At 41.5% G+C, this 27,706-nt stretch overlaps 1 protein-coding gene across 6 annotated transcripts in view; it reads left to right on the forward strand.

Moving 5' to 3' along the window:
- ITPK1 (inositol-tetrakisphosphate 1-kinase) overlaps window positions 1-27,706 on the forward strand; it is an 82,535-nt gene that overhangs the window by 33,587 nt on the left and 21,242 nt on the right. For all 6 annotated transcript variants that reach the window (XM_072116517.1, XM_072116520.1, XM_072116518.1 and 3 more), the window contains 2 exons: window positions 4,171-4,296; window positions 12,374-12,491. In XM_072116517.1, the coding sequence (XP_071972618.1) occupies window positions 4,171-4,296; window positions 12,374-12,491 (244 nt within the window). The remainder of the gene's footprint in view (window positions 1-4,170; window positions 4,297-12,373; window positions 12,492-27,706) is intronic.

A 27,706-nucleotide genomic window follows, 5' to 3' on the forward strand; every position in this document is an offset into this window, starting at 1 on the left:
CTAACAAAATATTGTGAAACACCGTAGCACCTTCTAGTTTGTTTCTTTCATGGTACAATGTGATGACATCATCCAGAAAATCAACTTTGAAGTGAGATGGAAATTGGTTGTATAAAGTCAAGGAGGCTGAGAGTTTAACACTGAAGTGAAGGTGGGGAGCTCTGAACGCCTCCTCCTCTGTGATTGACATTGTGCATCGGACTTCAGGAGATGAGGTTAGTGATGTCTCTGGATGCAAGAGCATCAATTACAGTGAGGGGGACTTTCTGAGAAAGAGAGAACTTGACTTGAGTGTTAAAGTCTCCGCAACTCTATACAACCATTTTATATCTCTCTCTTCAAAGTTGATTTCTCTGGATGATGCCACCACACTGGGTGATGAAAGAAACACAATCTGGAAGGTGTGCAGCTACTTGGAAACATATAGGCAGTGGTTTATTAGGTCATTTTCTGTTGACAAATTGAAGCTCTTTAAGCTCAAGCGATTTCTTTAAACACTTTTTCCTGGACAGAATTGCTGAAAGTGTAACGCATGCAATCTGTAAGTAGAACCACATTTTTTGCATTGGTTAGATGCAAAACACAAGGGGGGACATTTACTATGGCATTTCCGCCAGTTTTGTGGCGCTCTCACCACATGTTCTGCTCTCAGACCTATTTATTAGCTGGCGGCGCCAGAAAAAATGACTTTTTCCGTCTGCTCCGACTGTTCTCCGAAAAGGGGCGTGGCTTTGGCGGAGTGGAAACTCAGACACAATTAATGTGTCGCAGCCCTTTTTGGGCGCTGTAAACTGGCGGAAAGTAGACCAAAAGAAAACTGGTCTAGCAGGGACTGTTGGACACATTTTTGGTGCTCGGGACAGATTTTGGTCCCAGGGACAGAAAATAGTCTCGGCGCCAGAAATGTCTCTGCACAGCTCCACAATATTAAATATGTATCTTCTTTCCGAGAGCAGGTCGGTAACAAAGCCAATGCAGACACCGACACTTTAAGTAAATGTTTGTTTGCAGTCACACGCGTTTCACATATGTGATTGGGTAAAGACCCTCCCCGTTTCGGCTAGATTGCGTTTAGGAACGCAATTCAACCGGAACATGTGAATGCAGCCTGGCATGACTTCTCAAATGCTGGAACTGAATCCAGGAGCTACACTTTATATCCGGGTCTAGTGGGACCGGATGAAGTCATGTCAGAAACATTCAGAAGTGTGGCCTGTAATATCTTTGTTTTTGAGGCAGGACTGTTTCACATATTGGTAGCATATAAATGAGGTTCTTAAAGGAAACCTACCACCACAAATCTACCTATAAAGGTAGATTGGGTGGTAGGTGCATCAATGGGACGTGAGGATAGCCCTTTTAAGGGCTAATCCTCACGTCCCCTCACTTTTTGGGTAACTTTTATTCCACATATATTTAAATTTACTTATGCGGCTACCGGGGCGTGGAGTAGCCGCATACGAGATTACATGAGGCGGCTACTCCACGCCCCGGTACCCACTTTACCCCTCCTACTCACCCATCTTCGGCTCGCAGCTCCGCGTAGCTGCGCGCCCTCGTCCGGCGACCCTGCCGTCTGCGCATGCGCAGAAGAGCCGGCCCGCGCCTGTTTCGGAGCAGTGACCGCGCAGGCGCGGGCCTGCTCTTCTGCGCATGCGCAGACGGCAGGGTCGCCGGACGAGGGCGCGCAGCTACGCGGAGCTGCGCGCCGAAGATGGGTGAGTAGGAGGGGTAAAGTGGGTACCGGGGCGTGGAGTAGCCGCCTCATGTAATCTCGTATGCGGCTACTCCACGCCCCGGTAGCCGCATAAGTAAATTTAAATATATGTGGAATAAAAGTTACCCAAAAAGTGAGGGGACGTGAGGATTAGCCCTTAAAAGGTAGATTTGTGGTGGTAGGTGCCCTTTAAATGCCCTCCCTGTAACATAGCAGGTCCACTTCACCACTGCCTTATAACAGGAACATGCTAGAATTCCTGTCCTGACTTCCCCCATTGCCTCACATGCTGACGGGTACTGCATAACACAAGTCCTGACGTGACCTTGCTCTCATAGCAAATGTACATTAAGCTGAATGCAGTGTTTTTTTTTTTGTTTTTTTTTTTTGGGGGGGGGGGGGCTTGTTGTACTGAAAGACAATACAGAGTTGGAGTTGTTGGACTGCAGCCTGACCTTTTATCTCCTTATGTTTACCTGAAAAAAATGAATCTCAGTAAATCCTCATGTGTGAGTGGGTGGATGTGTGCACCAAGAATAACCAAGAATAATAGAATTTTTGTAGTTCTTTTTGTTGATCTTTAGAGCTTATCTGCATATTTTATGTTAGAGGAGTCTAATGATCTGTCATCCTCCCATTGCCTTCTGGGTAATGGAGTCCAGGAAAGCTTCTCCTTTTGGAACTTATTTATTTTGTTGGTTGAGATCATGATCTGAGTCTCAATAGAAGGAATTCAATTAATTTTAATTAAAAAAAAATAATGTCCTTGTATTCCATTTAATTGAGTGATGAAAAGTGAGCCAATAATGATTTTAGTGGATTAAATATTGTTGTTTGCGGTGTGAATGCACTTCTGTATATTGTAGAAATATATATAGGGGCACATTTACTTGCCTGTCCGTGGAGTTCACTGAAAGTGCATTGTCCAACGATAATGTACTCTACCTCAAATCGCTAAGATCGTGCGCCCAATATCCTGCATGTGTCTCTTCCCCGCACAGGTCCGACAGAGTTCACCTTCTTTTTCCTGCATGTAAGTACATTGTCTTGCGACACAATTTGAAAGTTAAATCCTGTGCTCAGTCCGAATCGGACAGATTGTCCAGCGGCACGCTCCCTAAATTGTGTTGCATGAAAGCCAACGCGGCTGCGTCAAAATCCGATCGCGTGCGACACAATGCCAGCGCAAACCCCTGTTAAATACGCGTCACAGTTGTGCAATTCCCAAAAACGTCGGAACGTGCGCGCGGACCCTTAGTAAATAAGCCCCATACTGTTATCACTGACTATCCTGCAATCTGCCAGCCATTGCTTTTCTGTGAGGGCTGTTAAAAAGACATGCCCCTCTGTAAGGAAGGAAGAAGGTAAGTAACATTTGTTCAGCTTAGTCCTGAGCAGCACCCAAGACTGTCAGCTCCCTGTAATATTGAATCCCTAATACATTTTAGTTTACTATTAGTTTACAGCTGTTTCTCTTGTATTAGGTTCAGCTAAATACACGTTATGGGTGTCCTTTGGAAGTACTCTGTACCTCTTGGCATCCTGGTTATTAGTCTGGAGAGGTTTTCCAGGGTTCAGTGTTATACAAGAAAATACTAAGGGCATTGTAATGTGGGTCATGTCGCTGATGGTGGGACGGGGAGGTGCTATGTAGTCTCGCATATACCCTGCCAAGTAAAAGAACTGGAAAATGCCATTTTTTATTTTTCCTAAACAAGACAAATTATTTGCATTGGAGGCACATTCTGCCTTGGGGATTTTAAATGTATTTTTATAGGATATGGTTCCCATTCAATTAGTAAAGCTTTACTGTAGATAAATGTTACTGCTTCTTGCTCTAAATAAGTCTGAGGTAACATATTTAATGCACTAAAGAGAAAGATGGCCTTACTATGATGGCAATCCATTCACTAGAGAGCAGCAGTGCCATCACTGAGAATACAGCCTATCCATTCACTAGAGAGCAGCAGTGACATCACTGAGAATACAGCCTATCCATTCACTACAGAGCAGCAGTGACATCACTGAGAATACAGCCTGTCCATCACTAGAGAGCAGCAGTGACATCACTGAGAATACAGCCTATCCATTCACTAGGCAGCAGTGACATCACTGAGAGTACAGCCTATCCATCACTAGAGAGCAGCAGTGACATCACTCAGAATACATCCTATTCATCACTGAGAATGCAGCCTATCCATCACTAGAGAGCAGCAGTGACATCACTGAGAATACAGCCTATCCATCACTAGAGAGCAGCAGTGACATCACTGAGAATACAGCCTATGTATCACTAGAGAGCAGCGGTGACTTCACTCAGCATTCAGTCTATCCATCACTAGAGAGCAGCAGTGACACCACTGAGAATACAACTTATCTATTCACTAGCTTTATAATAATAATAATAATAATATTTAGAACTTTTAAAATAATTATCATTTTCTTTCTTTCAGCTTGACCTGGCCAAACCCATTGAGGACCAAGGTCCACTTGATGTCATCATTCACAAGTTAACAGATGTTATACTGGAGGCTGATCAAAATGACACCGAGTCAGTGCAGGTGGTTCAGAGGTTCCAGGTGAGTGATCTGTAAAATGTGCACAATTCCTTACATCAAGGTTTCCTACCTCAACACAACCCTAAGTGATGGTCACAATAGCAGCTTATTTACTAGAAGTTGTCTTTAGAGTGTTGCACCTCTTTGACTGTGATATTAACTATTTACTTCTTGCTGCTGGTGTGACTGCCTCTTTCCTTTTCAGGTGTTCTACTGGTGTTCAAATGTAAAGTTATGCAACTGTGTAATGAACTTTGAAAATGGTGAGGAATTGAAACAAACTGGCCTAGTTTTGGCCACCAGCACAGCCCGATTGACAGATACAAGTATCTGCCATGGTGGTGGGGGCGGGGTTTCCCATTACACGATAAATCCACACGATAATTAGTTGTAGTTTGCTGCACCACAGTACAGGCAGTCCCCGGGTTACGTACAAGATAGGGTCTGTAGGTTTGTTCTTAAGTTGAATTTGTATGTAAGTCGGAACTGTATATTTTATAATTGTAGCCCCAGCCAGAATTTTTTTGGTCTCAAATCTCAATTGGTGACAATTGGATTTTAAAAATGTTGGGTTGTCATAAGAATCAGGATTGACAATAATGCTTCATTACAGACACCTGTGATAACTGTTATAGCTGTTTATTGTAGCCTAAGGCTAAAGTACAATAAATTACTAATATCCAGAGGTCCGTTTGTAACTAGGGGTCGTCTGTAAGTCGGGTGTTCTTAAGTAGGGGACCGCCTGTATTGAACTTCATGGTGCACCGACTGAATTTTCTGGGCTATTTTCCGTCTGGTCACACCCCCTAGTTCAGTGGTGGCGAACCTATGGCACGTGTGCCAGAGGTGGCACTCAAAGCCCTTTCTGTGGGCACCCGGGCCATCGCCCCAGCACACCAGGCAGGACTCGAAGAATCTTCCTGCAGATCCAAGCAACTTAAAAGATGCTGCTTTAAGTCATATTTTGATACTGACTTTGCTACTTGGGTCTGTAGGAAGAGGGAGAATTAGACAGGGTCGAATTATCTTTGGAGGCCCTACGATTCTCTCTGTACGGAGGAAAACTGGAAAGAAGCTAAAATGATGAAAATTTTCCATCTTTCTACTGTGTTTCTGTCCTCAGGAGGCCAGTATGATTGAAAGTTGTTGAACAGGGAGCAATAAGTTACTGCTTTAATTTTTGGTTGGCACCTCGCGATAAATAAGGGGGGGTTTTGGGTTGTATTCAAAAAAAAAAAAAAAAATTGACAAGTCCTCTGTAACTAGGGCAGTGATGGCGAACCTTTTAGAGGCCAAGTGCCTCTAAAAGGTTCGCCATCACTGCCCTAGTTACAGAGGACTTGTCAATTTTTTTTTTTTTTTTTGAATAGTCGGAAAGACCGAGGCTAATCCATGCAAGCCACTTTAGGTACAAGTTTTAACAACTTGACAAAGGGACCTCAGTTCTGCAGGTATTGAGTGGCTTTGTTTTTAAAGATTCCCCAATGAAATAAACAATCCTTTAATTTACAAAGCAAGAATCTCATTTTGAGACTATTCACAAGTATCCTGTTAAGCCAATCCAGTGACCTAGGGATTGCTGTGATAACTGATGTTCGTTGTATGCCAGGCTCCTCAGAATGGAGATAGATTAACTAAATTCAGCGGTTAAATCTGTATTTATTATCTTTGGAGCTGACGCACTTGCACTCCCACGTCTCCTCTTTCCTATTCTGTCTGAACTTTGAACTGTTGATCAGAGCTGATCTTTATATAACCCAGGCATGGGACAGTGTAAAGGGCCAGTAATCCTTCAATGGCAGATTATAAAAATGCAGCCGTGCACCTTGCACGTATGTCTGTGTGTAATCTCTCCAGGTTCTCTGCACTGCTGATATGTGACATAAGGAAGTCCTCATCAGGAGCATGGAAGGTTCTTTGCTTCTGATCACTCATCCTGTTGAATAACACGACAGTCATTCACTCCCCAGCCAGAAACAGCTGATAATAAATAGGGAGCTATATATTTTTTATTCTGCTGTCTTTTTGGTAAACCTCTTCCAAATCTAATATGGCTGGTACAGGGATCTCAAGAATATTCTCGCTTAGATAATAAGATATTGGAAGACGGATAGGATTCAAGAGCCTACTGTACAAGGTATTGAGTTATGTGGTCCATGGAGATGACTACAGATGCTACATTGGTCCACATAACAGCAGTCACAGTGTTGCGGTGTGTAAACACCACGTGTGACCGCACCCTTATGCTGAAGGGGAGCTGCATGAGCAGAGTTGGGCATTCCCTATCCCACACATTTGGATGTGTATGTCTAAGCAGGTCTGCATTTTCCATGCTGACACATTTTAATCCCTTGTTGTATGGTGATACAAACCTTGCACCGCTCTATTGGGAAATCCTTTGTTTCAATAAGGCTTAGTAACTGCACTCTAGTTGCTATCTTGATGTTTTTATTGGGAAGCTCTGTAGTGTGTGGAAGCTTCCCTTTTCTCGCCTACGCAGTCATAATGGCTAATAATTAGAACGTGTAATATTACATGATTCTGGTGAAGTCTGATAAGTTATTACTGTAAATCCCTCAGGCCACTAGCTGCTGAGACACTTAAAGAAGTCTTTTGTGGTTTGACCTAATATTCAGTCATCAGAATCACAGATACAGGGTATCTAAAGAGAGATCTGAGAAATTATGTGGTTATTGTAGTCTTTCAATGTGATGCCATTTATCATGTCCACAAGAAATATAAAGTGTTTCATGGAAACAAGATCATGGCGCATGTTGAGCAGGATACATCAGCCCTGCCAGTCTGCAGTGTCCCAGAAGAATAGGAAGACCTGGTAGCAGTAGCAAAGAAGAAAGGGTCCCTAAAAGATGGCCACTTCAACCCACAGCTTATGTGGGCTCAGAAGTCCCAGCTGTAGGAGATTATTAACCCTTCACTAGCCATCTTCACCAGGAAACTTGGGCAAGCCCAGCTCACTGTCCACCATGTTGACAGCGTCATCGTCCTTTCCGGCAGCCAGCCTATTGTGTTTCATTAGAAGTGCAGGCTGACATGAAAAGGGAAATGGATGAGATGTTAGGCCTGGGGATGTTTCAGAAGTCACAAATTGCGTGGGCCTCTTCTGTAGTCCTCATTCCCAAAAAGGTTTGGGCGACCCGTTTTTGTGGAGACTACAGGAAATTGAATGCTATCGCCGTGTTTGATGCATACTCGATGCCCCGCATTGATGGGTTGTTGGATTATCTTGCCAGTGCCAAATACATTGCGATTATGGACTTGAGTAGGGGATACTGGCAGATCCCCATGTTCAAAGAGTCTCAGGAGAGGTCCAACTTTATCACTCCATTCGGATTCTACGAATATGTAGTGATGCCCTTTGGTATGAAAAATGCACCTGCCACTTTTCAGCTACTGGAGAAGTTTGAAGGGTTTGCCACAGCTTACGTGGATGACATTGCTGCGTTTAGTCAGACCATGGGAGGATCACCTGACCCACCTGTCACAGGTGCTTCAGCGAATCCAAACAGCCGGTCTGACAATCAAGCCAGGAATGTGCCAGTTGGCAATGACAGAGGTACAGTACCTCGGACATCGGGTGGGTGGAGGAACCCTGAAACCCGAACCACGAAAGGTAGACATCATTGTTGCCTGTCCCACTCCCAAAACCAAAAAGCAGGTGATGTCCTTTTTTTAGGCACAATGGGGTTTCAGCACGTTCATTCCTAACTATAGTACCCTTGCGAAACCGCTAACAGATGTCACAAAAAAAGAAACTGCACCAAATAGTCAATTGGACTACAGAAAGTACACGGGCTCTTACTGTATTGAAAGAAGCCCTGGCAAGCTCACCAGTCATGCAAAGCCCTGACTTCACTCTTCACTTTTTGGTACAGACAGATGCCAGCATGTATGGCCTAGGTACAGTGCTCAGCCAGGTGAGGAACATCCAATAATTTATCTGAGCAGGCAGCTGCTACTAAGAGAGGTGGCCTATCCCACAGTGGAGAAAATATATTTGGCTATTGTACAGGCAGTCCCCGGGTTACATACAAGATAGGTTCCATAGGTTTGTTCTTAAGTTGAATTTGTATGCAAGCCGAAACTGTATATTTGTAGATCCAGACCAAAGTGACAACCTGAGTTTCAAAATTTTTTGCTGTAATGGGACTAAGGATTATTAATAAAGCTTCATTACAAACACCTTACTGCTGATCATTGCAGCCTGGGACTATAGTAAAGCAGAGGGGTCTGTAAGTAGGGGACAGCCTATATGGGCAAAAACTGCCCAAGCTTCAAAAGCTACAGCTAACCTGTATGGGCGCAGATTCGCAGTAGTGACTCATCACAACCCACTTAGCTGGTTACACAAGGTTGCAGGTGATAACGGGAAATTGCTGAGGTGTTTGTCACTACAGCAATATGAATTCACCATTTAGCACAAGAAAGGGAGCACTCACGGCAATGCTAATGGCTTGTCCCGCCATGAAGAAACGATGGAGATTAGCATGGCAATATCTCAAAGGGGAAGGAGTGGGGATAGGATCTAAATTATGAGAGAGACTTTCTTCTGCTGCTAATATAAACATAGGCCGGGACAATCAACCCCCCAGCAGTGATCACCCAGACCCCCGCATAAAATTAATGGGGTGGGGAGAAAAGCCTCTCTACATCCTTTCACCAGTTGAACTATAGGTTATGGAATATTCACTAAAGGTCAAAGCTATAAGTCACCATCTTGATTTATAGATCAAAGTAAAATGTGGCATAATTCATATTTCAGATTGACAAATGTCCCTAATAATTACAGACAGGCTTCTACAGTAACTATGTCAACAGCAAAGAGGTGGCTTCACTATAACCGATAGTAATTGCATAACCCTTAAACTATTAACACTAAAATCATCATGCACAGTATGTATGACATTATGAGAGAAAACCTGGAATTAAAAGCAAGTTTCTGAAAGATTCTGAGGAATACAAGGTTGGTTTGCAACTAATAGTAATAAAAGGCATTTACCATATTCCAGGCTTCCCTGTTTCATCACAAGGGGAGGGGCTGGTCATTGAATCTTAGAATCTATTTCGATGAAAGTCTCGAGCAAAAAAATTGTCATTCTCTTGGGGTCCCAGGTGGACAGTTTGATCAGGCATTTCTGCATCCCCAGGCACCAGATTTAGAACTTAATACATTACATTGCGTGACGTTTTGTTTTCTTTATCCCTTTTTATTATACCAAACTGTTATTTTTTTGCATTGTATGTTTTCTGTTTAAATTTGTCACCCTTTTTGTATAATAACCTTTTTTAATTGTATGCACTGTCCTTTTTATATTAAACTTCCATTTAATAAGAGCCTTTTGTGTTTTAACAAATTTTATAACTCTGAGGAGACGTTACCTATATTGGTTGCCTAATTTGTGCCTGTAATATAATATTGGTGCATAAGTCAGCCTATATATGACAAGTTGTGACAGCTAAGAGCGTTCAGGTTCTTGGATGGCGGAGAGTTGTCAGAGTACGGTTCCGTAAGACCTGGTATGCTCCCTTCTTGAACCTAAAGCAGATCCAGTCAGCCAGCAGCAAGGTTCCTGACAGGCTGTGAGATGAATAAATGGTAAGGGGATGCATGCATGCATGGAAGGAGAGAATAGGATGCATGGATGGAAGGAGGGAATGAGGGTTAAACGATGGCTGGAGAGATTTAATACATATGTATGTACTTTATCCTATGGTCTGTACACAGTTGATTTGTCTGATATACAAATGCAGAGTAAAATAATTTTTTAACAGAGAATAGAATGACAGATGGCCAGCAACGCCCTTTTTAAGTTGTGCTTTGTTTCTTATAAGCAGGAAGACAAGTATATATGTCTACCATATGTGGTTATGAAAACTTTTTTAATGAAATCCTCTACTTTAAAATGCAGCAGCATCCAGAGATCTGTGAAAGAAACTAGATTTACAGTTCATTACAAATTTACTTTTGTTTGTTCATCTTCAATAAAAAGAAAATAGTGCGCCGGGGCCCACGCCTAAATTTACTGGCTAAAGAGACGCATTTTATTCTTTTATCCTTCAATTGTTTATTTAAAAAATCTATATGTTAACAAGCATTTATTAAACTATTGCATTGTGTATAACTTAAAGTGTTTTATGTGTAAAGCAGAGGAAGTCATACATTCTTTGTAAGTGATTAACCCCTATGTGCCGAGGATATATTCTGTCTCCTGCTTTGTGTCCTTGTACTTGAATCCGCTTGTCATATCCCTGACCTATATTCCCCCGTTGTGGATTATAGCACAGTAAACGGATCACCTGCTGGCACAGCCCAATCTCATCTTCTACCTTCCTGCCAAGACGCCACAGGCTGCTTATTGTGCTTGGGTTTTTTTAGGAAATAGAAGCTTCCTAAAAGCAACACAACATATTCTCCTCTCTTAAAAATAAATTTGTAGTAAACTGCAGAAAACGCAACTTGCAATACAAAAGTAGGTTTTAAAGCATCATACACGCTAGTGCAGGCAATTTTAATCCATTAAAGAAAACCTACCACCACAGGTCTACCTATTAAGGTAGATCCGGTGACAGATTCCTATAATGTAGAGTAGTATAGCTAATTTTAGGACTAATTCGTTTGTGGCCCAGAACTTTTATACATTTTAATTCCCCTAATATACACATTTTCTAAAGAGGCTACTGTGGCGTGGAGTAAGCGTTCTGCCTAAAAATGCATCTTCAGTTTGCTGAACCCAGCTTCACAGACGAGTGAGCGCAGTGTTAGCTGAAGAGGCTTGAGGAGCCTCAACTTTGGCTATTCCACGCCCCAGTAGCCTCTTTAGAAAATTACATTCAGTAGGTAATCTCACCACCTTCCCTTCAGTTAGAAATTGAGGATCTCCTAGGTCTCTCCTGCCTTTTCTTCGTTCTCCCGAACACTGGATTCCAATGCACCACTCAACCACTCCCGTGTCCGTGGTGCATTCTTAGTCCTGTGCCAGAAGATAAACGAACAAATAGTGCAGAATCCCAAGGTTCAAGAAGGATATTTTATTGTATATACTCACAAAGTGGAGTTAAAAAGCGCGCATGTAACAGTGTAAAAAACTCCAAACACCTCGCCTGACCCAGGTTTTGCCTCTTCAGGCTTCTTCCGGGGTATGGGTGTGTAGCGCTATCACAGGTGTTTTAAATCCAAAAATTTGCATAAGTACAACACATACTATTTAGAACAAACTTCATAAAAACATTAAAAGCATTAAGAACATTAAAAAACAATTCCCTCTGTTTGTACATACGTATTTTCCGCAAAAAAACATTCCTTTCTTAGGATTTATGGATAAATGGTCTGTGCATAATGCCGATGTGTCCACAATTAGCAATTGCGATCTATACAAAAAAGACCTATACACAAAAGGCAGACACTTTCTCTCAAGGGTTAAATTATCACAAAAGGAAAAAAACAGATATTCATTTAGAAGGAGAAGTTCAAAATATGCTGCATGTAGTTGCGAATCAGATGCCCTAAAACAGCGGTCCTATCAGTGGTCAGGATGGACACACTCCTCCATCCCAACCCCTTCTCTCATCCAATCCCAAACAGTCCCAAAAATGTAAATCGTTGGGAAACCCAACGAAAATGCACTCCACGGACCCTTAGTAAATGAGCCCCAATGCCTCCTTTTGCTATCTTGAAAGGCCGCACACTTAACTTCAAGCTTGACTTAGAAGAAGCCTAATAACATCATGTGGAATTAAGCCAAACCAGTAGATCTATTCCAGAAGGAACAGACTCCAAACTGTGGACAGCAGTGACCCGAGTGAGAGGCTATTGGCTAGGGTCAGGAAGTAAGAGGGAGGGTCACCCATAGTCTGGTCTGGGGGGTGAAGGTGGGTGGTGTTCATCATTTTCTTGTATAGATAGATGTCTATTAACACAATATGTGCCTGGGAGTTTTTTTATTTGTATTAATAAAAATTTCATACTCTCTATGGTACCTCCGTAAACTATTAAGACTATTTTAGAAATGCATATCAATTCTTGGGACCCTGGTAATGACCACTAGCAATCTAACACAGTCTTTATTTTTGGTGATTTTAGGAATATATTGAAGCCCATCCCGAGACCATCATCTTGGACCCTCTGCCAGCTATCCGAACTTTGCTAGACCGCTCTAAGTCTTATGAGCTCATTCGAAGGATTGAGTCCTTTATGCAAGGCAAGTATCTGCCAACCCTGTGATTTGTATGTATATGGCCCTGGAACTTAGGTTAAAGGGAACCTGCCCCTATGGGGACGTTTACATAAAGTGTCGGTGACTGCATTGGCTTTGTTACCGACCTGCTCTCGGAAAGGAGATACAAATTTAATATTGTGGAGCTGTGCAGATACATTTCTGGCGCCGAGACCATTTTCTGTCCCTGGGACCAAAATCTGTCCCGAGCACCAGAAATGTGTCCAACAGTCGGAGAACAGGCGAAGGTGCAATAGCACTGTTTTGTGTCCCTGCTAGACCAAATTTCTTTTGGTCTACTTTCCACCAGTTTACAGCGCCCAAAAATGGCGCTGTAATTGTGTCCGAGTTTCCACTCCACCAAGACTTGGAGCAAGCGGAAAAAGTAATTTTTTCTGGCGCCGCCAGCTAATAAGTAGATCAGAGAGCAGAACATGCAGTGAGAGCGCCACAAAACTGGCGGAAAAGCCATAGTAAATGTCCCCCAATATGTTTGCTTTTAAAGTTGCTGGCCAATGCTGCGTGCAGCCTGTACTTCTATCCCTGATCGCTATCCAGTCAGGGGGTGGCCTTATCGTCCCAGCAGCCAAGGAGGTATTGTCTGTCATGGCCTCCTTGTCAGCTACCTACGCCGCCTTATCTTCATGGACCCGAAGCAAGCACTGCCTCCTTGTCGACTCCCCCATCTGGCCAGTGTCTTGTTGGATTTCCAAGGCATGCGCAGTGGGCTGGTCATCTCTGCTCTGTGCTCTGCACGGGAATTCCCATGAGACACCGGCTAGATGGGGGAGTTGACGAGGAGGCATGGACTTTGCTTTGGTCCATGCAGATAAGGAGGTGTAGGTAGCTGACAAGGTGGCCATAATGGCAAATACCTCCTTGACTGCTGGGACGACAACCCCACCCACCTGAGTGGATGCCGAACAGGGATATAAGTTATAAAGACATGGCTAGCAACTTTGAAAACTGAAACATGAGATGCTTTTTGTGGTTTACAAGCATAGGGGCTGGTGACTGGTTCCCTTTAAGGCTGTGTCCATGGGTTTATTTGTTCAACTATGTTTTGAAATGCAATTCAAACGCAATAGGAAGGGTTTGGCCCAATCGCATATAGGTTTCCACTGAAACACATCCAATTGAAAAAGAGCATCATGTGTTCTCATGTAAATAATGCAAAACACCTGGTGCTTGTTACAAATTGCATGCATTTAGGTAGAAATGCCTATGTGATCAGGCCAAGCCCCTCCCATTGCGTTTGACTTGCATTTAAAAACCAAATTGAAATGCAATGTGTGAATGCATACAAACTATATACACTCGGCTTATATCCTGTGTGGGTCACTGTGGGTGGATTTTGCCTCACTAGCTGTTTTTGCTCGGTTGTTGGACTCTAATTTATTTGTATATTGCTGACTAGGCTTAACTGTTCCTAAAGCGTTTCTGAACAAATTATATAACAAAAGATGGTGAGAATCTGGTGCTGAGTACTAGGGCAGACAAAGAAAACAACATAAAAAAGCATTCCAAGTAAGATGTTTGAAGTTCTCTACTAAACATACTGTTTTCTTGGGATTTACTTCCCGGAAGCCCCAAATAATAGATTGTTAGGTCATTGTCTCTAGAAACTGATTTCAAGTTTGGATAGAGGAATAAATATTTCTAAAATGTCTCTTACTGTCTTCCATCCTTTGTAAACTTGTCTAATAAAGAGGTCTCTGTGCCCTGACAACGTGCAGACATAATTTTTTATATTATTTTTTCATTCTGTTTCTCATATTCCATCTCGCATAACTCCTTTCTTGATCAAACAGAATAATGTGGCATCATTAATGTCAGTTTGTATATTCATACATGTGCTACTACACAAACAGTCATGCAGTATGATAATAAGGGGCAGCTCCTGCCTTCCCCAGGGCTGATTGGAGTTGGATTAATTAGATTACACAGCTGCATTGTGTAACCCATGACCTCAGTCCAGAGGGGAACCTGTTCTGTCTGGCTCTCCCTCTCTCTAGAGGCTTTGTTGCTCAGAAAAGTAGACAGAAAGCCCAGTGTGTATAGAGACATAAAGAACTGTTTTGTGATGAATTGGTCAACATTATAGGATTATAATAGAGCTCAGGTGGTGGGGATTGTTACGTTTTGCTTAGAAGTCAGTGTGGCGAGATGGCATTGTATGGGAGATGTGTGATGGTCAGCAGTCTCTCGCTTGTACTAGTGTATCAATGTTGCAGATATTTGAATCTTTCATGTACAAGAATTGTACTAATATACTTAACAAGGATTTAAGTACTGTAACACTGCTTCTGCTGTACAAGAATGTAACTTCTATAACACTGCAACCTTTGTATAAGGAAAAAAACTACTATAATACTGCTCCTATGTACAGAAATGTAGCTATTAAATATTGCAACCTTTGTATAAACAAATAACTACTATAATACTGCCCCCTATGTACAAGAATATAACTACTCTAATACTGCCCCCTATGTACAAGAATATAACTACTATAATACTGCCCCCTATGTACAAGAATATAACTACTATAATACTGCATTCTATGTACAAGAATAAAACTACTATAATACTGAATCCTATGTACAAGAATATAACTACTATAATACTGCCCCCTATGTACAAGAATATAACTACTATAATACTGCCCCCTATGTACAGGAATATAACTACTATAATACTGCCCCCTATGTACAAGAATATAACTACTATAACACTGCCCCCTATTTGCCAGAATATATATAATACTGCTCTCCCATGCACAAGAGGGGCTTGTTCCAACCGCATATTTTTTTACATGTTTTCGTGGAAACTCATATGTAATAGGGACAAGTCCCTCCTTTGTAGCCTTTGCATTGTGTTTCAAAACCCAACAAGTTTTTCTGTTGCTGCACAATGGAGATTTGTTTTTCACAAGACATTTTGCTATTTGTGTGTGTTTTCCGTACTGTATCACATTTCGTTCCATTGTAATTGTGTGTTGGCATTACACACAGCACATGATGACTTTTGGTAACATTGTGTTATGTAGGAAGCAGAATTTCAGGTGAATTCCTCAGCGGTCACTTTCCGTTTAGTCAACAGAATCCCGTCCGCGGCTTGTGCTGACCTAGCCAGGGTGGAAGTTGTAAGGAATGAAGCAGGTTTATCTGGAAGTCTACTCTGAATACATCTACACAGATATTTGACTGCTTTAAAGGAATGTGACCATCAATGTCTTTGAGTCACAACCTATAATTTATTTCATTTAGTGTTTTTTTTTTTTTTTTTCTCTTTTAGAGAGGATGTTTCCCCTTCACCAACCCCACTCACACTTACATTCTCTAATAAAAAAAATTGTTCCACTGATTCTGGCATTGATTGTTTTCTCTCCAGCCTTCTAGTCCTGTAACATAAATTTTTTCATCTGTAGCGTCAGATAGGATGAAGAAGGTCAGTCCAGGACCACCAATCTATTAGCATCATTTCAGTACCCAGTTAGTCGCCCAGTTAGTACCCAGATAGCTGTTCCTGGGCTGCAGAACACAGCCTAACTCTACCTGTCTGACAATTGAGATCCTAAAATAACCATGAAGGTGAGAGAGTAAACTACATCTTTGCCATAAATCAGCACAGTGGCACCTAATTACAACTAGGCCCAACTGTATTACTTTTATTTGGCCAAAATTTGCTTGGTATGTAAATGCCATCTCTTTAGAAGCCACAGTGTGTATGATGCACCGCCCTTAGTAAAAGTGCCCCATTGGTTATTGCCCACTTCTTCTATAAACTAACTTACATGTGTAGCCTAATATTTAGTCCATGAGGTAAAAGTTGTAATAAAGTAAATAAACTGATTTGTAAAGAAAAAATAAAGGACATTGACAGCAATTGTGGTAACATAAAACAAAAAACGGTATTGTGTTTTGTAAGGTGCGTTTATCATGCAAATGTCTCAAAACTTCAAAACAAAGTATCTCCAAAATCTGTCAGAAACAAGCCCTCATACAGCTTGTAGGACTGAAAATGTAATGTTTTTTAAATGGTGGCCCACAATGGGCTTCTTACTAAAAGAAGTTGGAGTCATGACAGCTTGCTTATGTTTTATGCCCTTAGACCTGAACAGAATCCTACAATGATGTGTTCACAAAGTGAATAGGCTTCATTTTCTGTGATATCAGCTCTATAGTGAATGGATAGGTTCTATCCTCTGTGAGGTTTTTGTTTCAAGAAAATGGATAGTCAGTATTTTCTGTGATGCCACCGTTTCAGTTTTGTGAATGGGTAGACTCTATATACCAGTTTGTCACTGAGTCTTTTGACTGAAAGGATAGGCTCCTACCACTCACATGTCACTAATTCTTTCTACTAAAAGGATAGGCCCCATACACTGATTTTTTTCCCACTTGAAGGATAAGCTGCGTACACAGTGATGTCACTGCTGCTCTGTGAAATGGGTAGGCGCCATTTTCACTGATTTCATCACGGCTCCATAGTAAAGGGATAGCCTGCTTTACTCATTAATATGCATTTTTGATAATTGTCCTATATCAGTGGTGGCGAACCTATGGCATGGGTGCCAGAGGCGGCACTCTGAGGCCTTTCTGTGGGCACCCAGGCCATCGCCCCAGCACACCAGACAGGACTCAAAGAATTTTCCTCCAGTTCCACCCAACATAAAATATGCTCCTTTCAATCATATTTTGACACTTACTTCGCTACTTGGGACTGTAGGAAGAGAGGAATGAGTAGACAGGGCTGAATTATCTTTGGAGGACCTCCTGCTGCCCCACAATTCTCTGTGTACAGAGGGACACTGGAAAGAAGCTAAAATGATGCAAATTTTCCATCTTTTTACTATGTTACTGTCCTCAGGAGGAAAATATCAAGTTGTTGAACAGGGAGCAATAAATTACTGCTTTAACTTTTGGTTGGCACCTCGCAATAAATAAGGGGGGGGGTTGGGTTCAGTTTGGGCACTCGGCCGCTAAAAGGTTCGCCATCACTGTCCTATATAGTCAGTGGCTAATAGTATGGTCTAGGGCAGGGATGGCGAAACTTTTAGACTTTTAGAGACCAAGTGCCTAAACTACTACCAAAACCCACTTATTTATCACAATGTGCCAACACAGCAATTGAAGCAGTAGATTATTACTCCTAGCTCTGTCACACCTTTCAATCGTATCAGCATCCTGAGGACACCAATACAGTAGCTTGAGAAGAAAAATTGCAGGGGCTTGGAGAAATAGCTGCAGTGATAGTCAACAACTACTTCCTCCTCCTGTAGTCCCAGGCAGCTGAGGATGAGCCACTTTAAAATATTGCAGCATGTCTTGAACTTGGTTTTGTCTAGCAAATTCTCTGCTGGGGGTCACAGCCTAAGTGCCTAAAGAAAGAGCTCCGAGTGCCACCAATGGCACCTGGGCCATCGGTTCACCACCTCTGGTCTAGAGGTTAGAGTGCATTAAATCTCTCCGATCCATTGGTGCTTGCATTGCGTTTCCTGTCTGGCTGCAGAGTTTTTTCACTTTTAAATTTAGTGATCGGTCTATGGATCTTGCAGTGAAGTCCGTGCTGGGATTGTGCAATCCTCACTGTCTCCTGTGTGGTTGCCTGGAGCTTGATATTCCTGTGTGCAAAGTCCTTGTAAGTGGCACTAAGTAGTTAATTATTATTCCTGACTGGCACTAACCAGTTCTCATGTTCACCTTAAGCAACAGTCCATGTGGCTAATGCAGAAACCAAAATCCTCATTATGGTCCAGAGGGATATGCCAGTTTTTTGTTACATAATCTGTAATGTATCTGCTGCTTGTTAATCAGTCTGGGCAGAATGGAGCAAAGTTGAATGGATCAACCTGTTTCTTGTAACAACAAGGCAATACATTGTGATTCTCAAATTCTTTTTACCCTCTGCATTCAGTGGATCTGATCCTAGTACCACATCGATATAAATTTTGACCTTGGTTATGAATGTGGCTGACATTATGACATTTTAAGTATTGAGGATCTGCAAAAGAATAAGCTGCGGTATAAAGCATGGTGAGAAGGATAAAACAGCAAACTGCACACTCCAATATACAGTACAGGAATGGGGTAGTGCCCTGTCTTTATATGTACACGTACTATACAAGGGTTAACGCCTGATGTGATTAAAATGTGTTATGGATGGATTAAATGTTATTTCCCACAATATACATGGAGACAGCAGACAGGTGTTTTTGTGATAAGACTGCACTCTTAACGCTGAATACAATGTGAGATTCTGTCATGTTTGCCTAGGGAGCAACTCGGTATATCAGTAACCAGGACATCAAATAAATATGTTCTCATCTGTTGACTTTTTCTCTAGATGCCAAAGTTTTATCAATGCAAATCACTCTGGGTGCATAGCTTCATTACGCCCATCACCCAGAAGTCCAGCTGCCGCACCTCACCCGTGTGTGAGAATAATCCAGTATACACTGTAGCTACCTGCTGCTGGCTGTAAAGACTTGCTGTTAACATCCTGATTCTTATGGTTGGATCAGGTGGTAAATAAAGACTCTTTTTCATGGGAAAGGGAGATCTAACCATGCTTGTGCACCAGTTTTCTGGAGTACAAGCCTCAAAATAATCCCAATTTCCGTAGCACACCATCAGGATTATTTCTTCCCTCACATGACAACTTCACGACAAGAGGGCGTAGAGGGGTGTCCAGAGGCCCGTGCTGGCAGTGAAGGATTTGTTATAGCCTGTGTCCATTCAGAAGCATTTAGTTATGCAGGGTCTGGCGTAGAATTGTCTGGCTGGAGCCTCCTAATATAGCAGGCGTGGAAGGAGGAAAGGCCTTTAATTATGTGCTGCCGTTTGTGCTAATCCAACAGCATTTTAGTTTACTTGGTATGGGGTAATTAATATAATCTCCTGAGATGTGTCTCTCTCATTTTTTTTAGTTTTAAAGTTGGCACATTTTTCTAGCAATTTCTAAAACAAAGATTCACCTGAAATTGCCTTTTGGTCATTGACATTAGGTTTAATTTCTGTGAGGCCACCTCACTTTGTGTTGTTTGATGTCTTTATGTCTATTGTAACCAAATGTACCTAGTCTGAGTCCACTGGCAGTAACCACAGGGACGATCCCTGCAGACTCTGATCAATGTGTCGCTGTGAGGCTGAATATGATTTCCACCCGTTGGGATGGGGACACTGCTTACCGCTTAAAAGGATTTCTGCTCCCTTTCTTGCCACCTACATATTTTATATTTAGTATCCCAAGACTTGGTGCTATAATCACAGGCTGAGAAACTAAAAAGCTTCTTGGCAGATGCAGCACTGTCCCTGACAATATGAATGAATTAAATAACGGAGCGGACATTGTCTGAGCTGCTGCGCCTGGTTATTTGTTACCTCTTTCATAGAGTGCCAGGTGTCATGTCCTAACGGATGTTGAAAAACCAGGTTTATCTGAAACAAAGCTACAATTTCTGTGTAATCCCTTAATTACCAGGCCTTACACACAATCTTGTAAAGTGATAATATCCATTGTGTTCAGGCCTGCAGGCTCATAATTCCATGAGATTTGTCTTGTGGTTCTGAAAATTGCATATTCTCCTCATACATTGGCAAATGTTAGGCTTTCAAATGAGCAATTCTTGGGAACAAAGGTGCCGCCATTCAGTCGTGGGGAATCTACATAATTTTTTACCTTTTTTATGCTCTCAATTATGGTGGTGTTTTTCTGCTTTTCCCATAGAGAACAATGCCCTGTTGCATTACTGCCACAGTTTGGTGGACTATACATCCAGGGTGGTCAGAGAACTGTTATAATATAGTATGCCCCCTGCAGCTCTGCTGGCTCAGGTTGGCTTAAGTTTGTAAGCACAAGCTTTGCAGGAAGTGGTTTACTGTGGCTTAAAGATGGAATAATTCCAACTACAAATAATGAAACCAGTGGAGAGAAAGTAAAACCTAAAATAAACTTTGAATAAGGAGAAAAGTGGCAGAAAAGGAGGCCTTGTACAGTTGTGAAATACATTTCCTGATACAAGCATTCTTCTATGGTTTCATTCAGCGCTGCACCCACAATTACTGTATACTTGTTTCCATTTAATTACAATACAGATACTATCTGAATACTGACCATACATTGCACACTGAGATACTACAAGTCACACATCTGACTGTACAGAAGAGTCTGTTTCCAAAAGAAACCATCAGAATAGTGACTTCTTTTGATGTAACTAGAGTGTGGGACATGACATAAAACCCAAGTTTCCAAAGTTTCTCTTGTATAGAGAAGTTTAGGGAGTTTAATACATAATAGGCTACAAAAAGTAACATCCACATGTGGTAAAAATGATAATGTCTCCTTTTAATTTATTTAGAGTGATTTTTGTGTCCAACTCGTATCAAACTTGCATGGTGAGCTTGCTTGAAGGTCCGGCCTGAGCACTCCACAACCGGAACTGAACTCAGAATATGTCAGTTTAGATCCAATTGCTGAGTGTTTGAGATGGATGTTCCAGCAAACACAATGCAAGTTTGACACATCCAACTCTCTTCAATAAGCCTAAGGCCGGCGGCACACGTGGCGTTTTGAACCCGTTTTTAAGCAGCCTGTTAAAAACCGCATGCGTTTTTGGAAAACACATCCGTTTTTGACCAGTTTTAATTAAGATAATTGGTAAAACCTGTCAAAAACCGATGTGTTTTTTCAAAAAACGTGTGATTTTTTTAAATGCATGCGGTTTTTAACGGACTGCTTAAAAACGGCTTCAAAAAGCCTCATGTGCCGCCGGCCTTGGGCTGAATGGGTGGGGTACTTATCAGGATATTATCCAACAGATGTTACCGGCATTTAAAAAAAAAAAAAAAAAAAATTTATAAAGTGTTTTAGAACCTCTCTCTTTAAACAGTCTAATGACCCATTGTCATGGCAATGCCCAAATGTGTACGGACGCTAGCTTTGGGAATGCCTGACCTCAACTGAGCACAAATTAACTTCGGATTGTTGTTCTGTCAAATATAGGTCTCCTCTGTGTCCTAGATTTTACAAGCCTCATCCAGTTCTTCTGATATTAAAATTAACCCTACATGTCCCATTAACTAGTGTCCATAAAATTACTTTGTATATATAGAATAAATCAAAATGTCTAAACTGTGGAGGAACTGTGAAAATTAAGTAGAATGATGACTACAGCTCTGGATTAAAGTACTTAATAAAACCTAAAAGCCATACAGGATAAGAAATGTACCCAGTGACACCAGCAGAATAGTAAGTGCCACAGTTATATCCTAAATTATAAACTTAATGTGCAAAGTACAGCTCTGAAGTATAATGCTGGTATAACTCGGGATCATTACAGGGTTAGTAATATAATATATGTACACAGTGATTCTACAAGAAGAATAGTGAGTGCAGCTCTGGACTATAATATATGATGTAACTGTGGATTAGTACAGGATACATAATGTTATTTATGTGCACAGTGGGGCTTATTTACTAAGGGTCGCAGATCGCATTTTCGTCGGTCTGTTCGCCATTTTTGGGTTTCATGCAGCTTTGACAGGTATTTAACAGGGGGTCTGTGCTGGGATTGTATTGCACGCGATCGGATTGTGGCGCGGCTGTGCTGGCTTTCATGTGACCGGGGCGTGCCATCAGACAATCTGACTGATTCGGACTGAGCTCAGGATTTAACTTTCAAATTGTGCCGCAAGACAATGCACTTACATACACCAGGAAGAAGACGGGGAACTCTGTCGGACCTGAGCTGGGAAACGACACAGTGCATTATCGTCGGACAATGAACTCCTTGGATCAGGTAAGTAAATGTGCCCCAGTGACTCCACATGCCGAATAGTGAGTGCAGCTCTGGACTATAATAAATGATGTAACTGGGGATCAGTAGATGATACGTAATGTCGGTTATGTACACAAAACTCTGGCAGCTGAACAGTGTAGCTCTGCAGTATAATACAGGATATAACTAAGAATATGTATACACAGTGGAGAAAATTGATCAACCCCTGTACTGAAGAATAGGGCTTTTGCTAACATTTTGGCTCATTTTTGTGCAATTTTCTTGCTTACATTTGCTCCAGTTTTTAAAATGGATGGGAAAGTGAGCATGGTTGGCCAAATTGTCTTCCAGGGACTTCACCAACAAGTTAGTGTATCACACTATGGATACAGGATGAAATTCTGATTTTCTTTCTTCTTGACAATGATATATGAGTCAGTTACTGAAATCCTACTGAATCCACAGATGGTTTTTCCTCTGTATGCATTGTATACATTCCAGTCAAACTAAGTAACTGGCTGGAGTATCATGGAAATATTCAAGGGTTTGACAATACATGGATGACACTTTTATGCAATAGGAACGGGGGAGTGGATTGTCATCTATTTACAGTCTGGCACTTCTGTCTTCTTCCTTTCAACCTAAGTGGCTGACTTATTACATGTCTGAATTCTTCTTTTATAACCCCTGCTAGAAGGAGTAGAGTACATTTGGGTATAGAGCTGCATTAGGAAATCATTTCTGTACTCATGGTAAATACACTTCTTGCCTCAAGTGTGGATTATGCACAGTTTAGATTATATGAGCTGTCAGTTCCCCGGTAATACGATAAGCTTTCTTATGGCATCTGCTTCTATATTCTCAAGAATGGAGAATGACTGGTTCCTGTTATCAATGACTTATAATTCTGCCTCTCCTGCTAGTACCAAATGTTGTTTGTAGTCAGTGCCAGCTCCTGGATAGTGCCAAAGACAGATGAAGATTTTTAAATCTACCTACACAAACCTGTTTTGAAGTTATCCTTGGAAACTTTTCTCTGAAAGCCTATGTCATTTTGTTAACAGATGCCAATTCATGTGAATAGAAAGTACCATTTATGCAATGTCTCCCTCCAGACCGCTCTTCATAACACTATGGAAGATACTAACAAAACTGACACATGGGACATAAGTTTTTCACTTATGTTAACTCTTCTCCATTATTCATCCTTCGGAACTCAAATTGGAATCCATGGGGTAATTTAACACCTTTTGGGTATGGGGTCCTATTCTACCATGATCAGCTTCAGCTGCAAGTCCACTTAAAGGAAATCTACCACTTTATTTATCCTCTACAAAGCTTTCTATAGGTGAAAAAGGTGAACACCTGCATACTCCGACTGCATTCCACCAGTGGGTTTCTAACACCTCTCCTGCCAGCTGCTATCAAAAGCAGAAGACGTCTTGGGCGGTGGAGGAGGCAAAGAGTGGAGGAGGCAGCAGGTGGATTAGAAGTACTGAAGGGGGTCCAGCAGTTTGAGCCCAGAGAAGGTCTGGTGACGCCTCACCTATATGCGCACCCTCCTCCCCTTCAGGCTAATTTACATTAATATGAGTGTCACACCCTTTGCTGTGCACATGAGAATCATAAGGTCTAGGGAACTGCCCAGGGAACTAAGAGACAGAATTGTAGCAAGGCACAGATCTGGCCAAGGTTACAAAAGAATGTCTGCAGAACATTCCTAAGAGAACAGTGGTCTCCATAATCCTTAAAGGGGATTTCCCATGTAGGAAAGTTCTCAAAGTTTAATCCCCTAGTGACTTTTACACCTTAAAGATCATTTTAACCCCTTACTTAACCATTTTACTCAGTTTTATTGCTGCTTTAGCTCCTATCACTCAGTAATGGTCAGTGTAAAATTTCAGAGTGTGTGCAGGAAAACATTATGATCCCTCTAGTGCTGTGATATGCTATGTTCTGACAAAGTGGTTAGATGATAAGGGTCCAGGTTTATCTACACTTTTATTTAGCTTCTGAACCTTCACTAGTATCTGACACATGGAGAGAGATGAGACCGATCAGAGATGATGAGATCCATGTAATGGATATAACATATACACACAATCAGCCCTGCTATAAAGATCTTTTCTGCCTGTAGCTTGCAGATTTATTCTCCTCACAATACTGGCAGGAAGTGCTCATGTGAGCATCTTTGTGTGAGCTTGTCTTGGAATGCAGGGGGACTGGGCGAGGCAGAGACACACCGCAGGGAGTACACAGGAGAACCATGAGAAGAATTTGTCCTGCCTGACCCAATGTCAGAAAATTTATGGTTGGAACCTTAACCCCTTCCCGACGCGGGCCGAGCCCTCTCCATAGCCGGTAAGTCTTTGCTGCATATTGCAGTAAGCAAAGGCTTCCCGGTAACACCCGCGATCAGTGCTACCCACGCCAGCATTGCCGGCAGCTTTAAAAAGATGGCGGCGCATGGGCGCCGCTATCTTGCCGCGGATCACCGCTCCCCGATGATGTCACGCCATGGTAGCCTCGAGTGTTCCGAATACTCGAGGCTACTTCGTTTTAACCCATGCATTACAATGTGCTAATTGCACATTGTAATGAATGGGAAGTAAAATCCCCATATACTGCCATACTGTAGTATGGCAGTATATGATAGGATCAATCAGACTACCTAGGGTTAGAGTACCCTAGGGCGTCTGAAAAATAGTAAAAGTAAAAATAAAAAAAAGTTTAAAAAAAATTATAATAAAAAAACCTAAAAATTCAAATCACCCCCCTTTCCCTAGAACTGATTATATATAAATAAGAGTAAAAATAATAAACACATTAGGTATCGCTGCGTCCGAAAATGTCCGATCTATCAAAAATATAATAACGGTTTTTCACTGCGTTTTAACCCTGAAACGGAAAATGGCGTCCAAAGTCGAAAATGGCATTTTTTTTGCCATTTTGAAAAATATAAAAAAATTAATAAAAAATTATCAAAAGGTCGCACAGTCCCAAAAAATTATAGCAATGAAAACGCCATTAAAATTTGCAAAAAATGACACCACCCACAGCTCCATACGCCAAAGTATGAAAAAGTTATTGACGCCAGAAGATGCAAAATAAAAAAAAAAAATTTGTACAGGTTGTTTTAATTTTTTTAAATGTATAAAAACATTATAAAACCTATACAAATTTGATATCCACGTGATCGTACCGACCCAAAGAATAAAGTAGACATAGCATTTGGGACGCAGAGTGAAAGCTGTAAAATCCAAGCCCACAAGAAAACGTCACAAATGTGGTTTTTCACCATTTTCACTGCATTTGGAATTTTTTTTTCCGCTTCCCAGTACACGCCATGGAATATTAAATGCGTCGCTATGAAGTGCAATTTGTTACGCAGAAAATAAGCCATCAAACGGCTCTTTATGTGGAAAAATAAAAAAGTTATAGATTTTTGAAGTTGGTGAGTGAAAAATGGAAGTGAAAAAACTAATCGAGAAAGGTTGGAATTATATCTGTGAAATGCTATATTTTTGTTCATAACAGTGAATTGGACAATGTGTTATTTTATCCTGAGTATATTTAAGAATCTTGTCTTCGTGAGAGTGCCCCTTTTAAATAAAATACATTTGGAACTATCACAACTCTACTTCCAAACTAAGCAATTGTGGGAGAAGAGCCTAAGTGAGAGAAGTAAAGAAGAACTCTAAGATCACTATGGCTGAGCTCCAGAAATGCAGTAGGGAGATGGAAGAAAGTTCTACAAAGTTAACAATGACTGCAGCCCTCCACCAGTCGGGGCTATACGGCAGAGTGTACCGACGGGAGCTTCTCCTCAGTACAAGACATATTAAAGCCGCCTATAGTTTACAAAAAACCACATGAAAGGACTCATACTATAAGAAATAAGATTCCCTGTTCTGATGAGACAAAGCAAGAACTTTTTGATGCTAATTCTAAGCAGTATGTGTGGAGAAAACCAGGGACTGCTCATCACCTGCCAAACACAATCCACTACATGGCTGTACAAGCTCAACAGGTGCTTCTACACAATGCATGGTAAAAAAACCCCCCAGAAATGTAAATATTTTTGCTGTCAAAATGGGGTGCAGAGTGTACATTAATGATCAAAAAATGATTATTTTTTTTTATCTTACCAATTGGCTGTAATGAAAATTTAAAGGAGTCTGTATACTTTACGTACCCACTGTATAGAGACTGCTTAGGAAGAAGATTGCTGCTAAGGAAGAAAGACGGGGGGGGGAAAAGGAGGAGGCCGGAACAGATTTCTTTAATAAAGTATAACCCAAAGTTTACTATTATCTGGCCTATTGAGATATGCACGTTTAGTTACTGAGTATTTCAGACTTATTCATACATTATACAAAATATTCCAGCATTGGGGAGAATTTATTATTAGGTGCTAGAATTTATGCCTAATGGACAGTACAGTAAATTCAGATTTTAGAAGATGTAAGGTACCGTATATACTCGAGTATAAGCCGACCCAAGTATAAGCCGAGACCCCTAATTTTACCACAAAAACCTGGTAAAACCTATATAATTTTTTTTTTTACTCTAGTATAAGCAGAGTTTGGGTCTTCAGCACATTTTTTTGTGCTGAAAAACTAGGCTTATGCTTGAGTATATATGGTATTTCTTTAACTTATGCTTTATCATATCATCTGCTTGGGGACTTCTGTCCAGTGTGTGTGTGACAACCTTATAGGTGTGTTGTGTTCTTGGGTATCAGCTGCAGGGGGAACTAAGGGAACCTGGGGAAATACCACAATATTTTGAAGTAACTTTGCTCTTAGTGGGCATTTAAACAGCAAATAGTCATTGTCTTCTGGTCTGGGGAACATATTTTGACCATTAAATAATAGGATTGTCACTGTACTACTTTTTCTAGCATATATTATAGAGCGATGCTCATCAACTTGTGGCTGTAAGCTCTAGGGGCATGCAGAAAGTTGGAGTGTTGCTATAGAAGGAGTTCCAAAAAAAAAACCCTACATCACCTGGACGTGATAGTATGTCTCTGCGGGACGGAACGTCTCACACCCAGATGTGCTACTACGTCCTGCAGTTTGCCTGTGTAGTGTGCAGAGTGTGCCAGATTCTTGAATTATGGCGCACGCTCTTCATGAATTTGGCGCTGCTATGACTAACTGTTTTTGTGGTGCAGCTTTAACCCTTTACCGACATGTGACATAGTATTACGTCACATGCCGGATGCGGGTGCATGGAGCGGGCTTAGGGCAGTGGTGGCACTCAGCGCCCTTTCTGTGGGCACCTGGCCCATCGCCCCAGCACATCAGACGGGACACAAAGAATCTTCCTGCAGTTCCAAGCAACTTAAAAGATGCGGCTTTCAGTCATATTTTGATACTTACTTCGTTATTAGGGACTGTAGGAAGAGGGAGAATGA

The sequence above is a fragment of the Engystomops pustulosus genome, chromosome 7 (assembly GCF_040894005.1).
Source record: "Engystomops pustulosus chromosome 7, aEngPut4.maternal, whole genome shotgun sequence".
Lineage (NCBI taxonomy): Eukaryota > Metazoa > Chordata > Amphibia > Anura > Leptodactylidae > Engystomops > Engystomops pustulosus.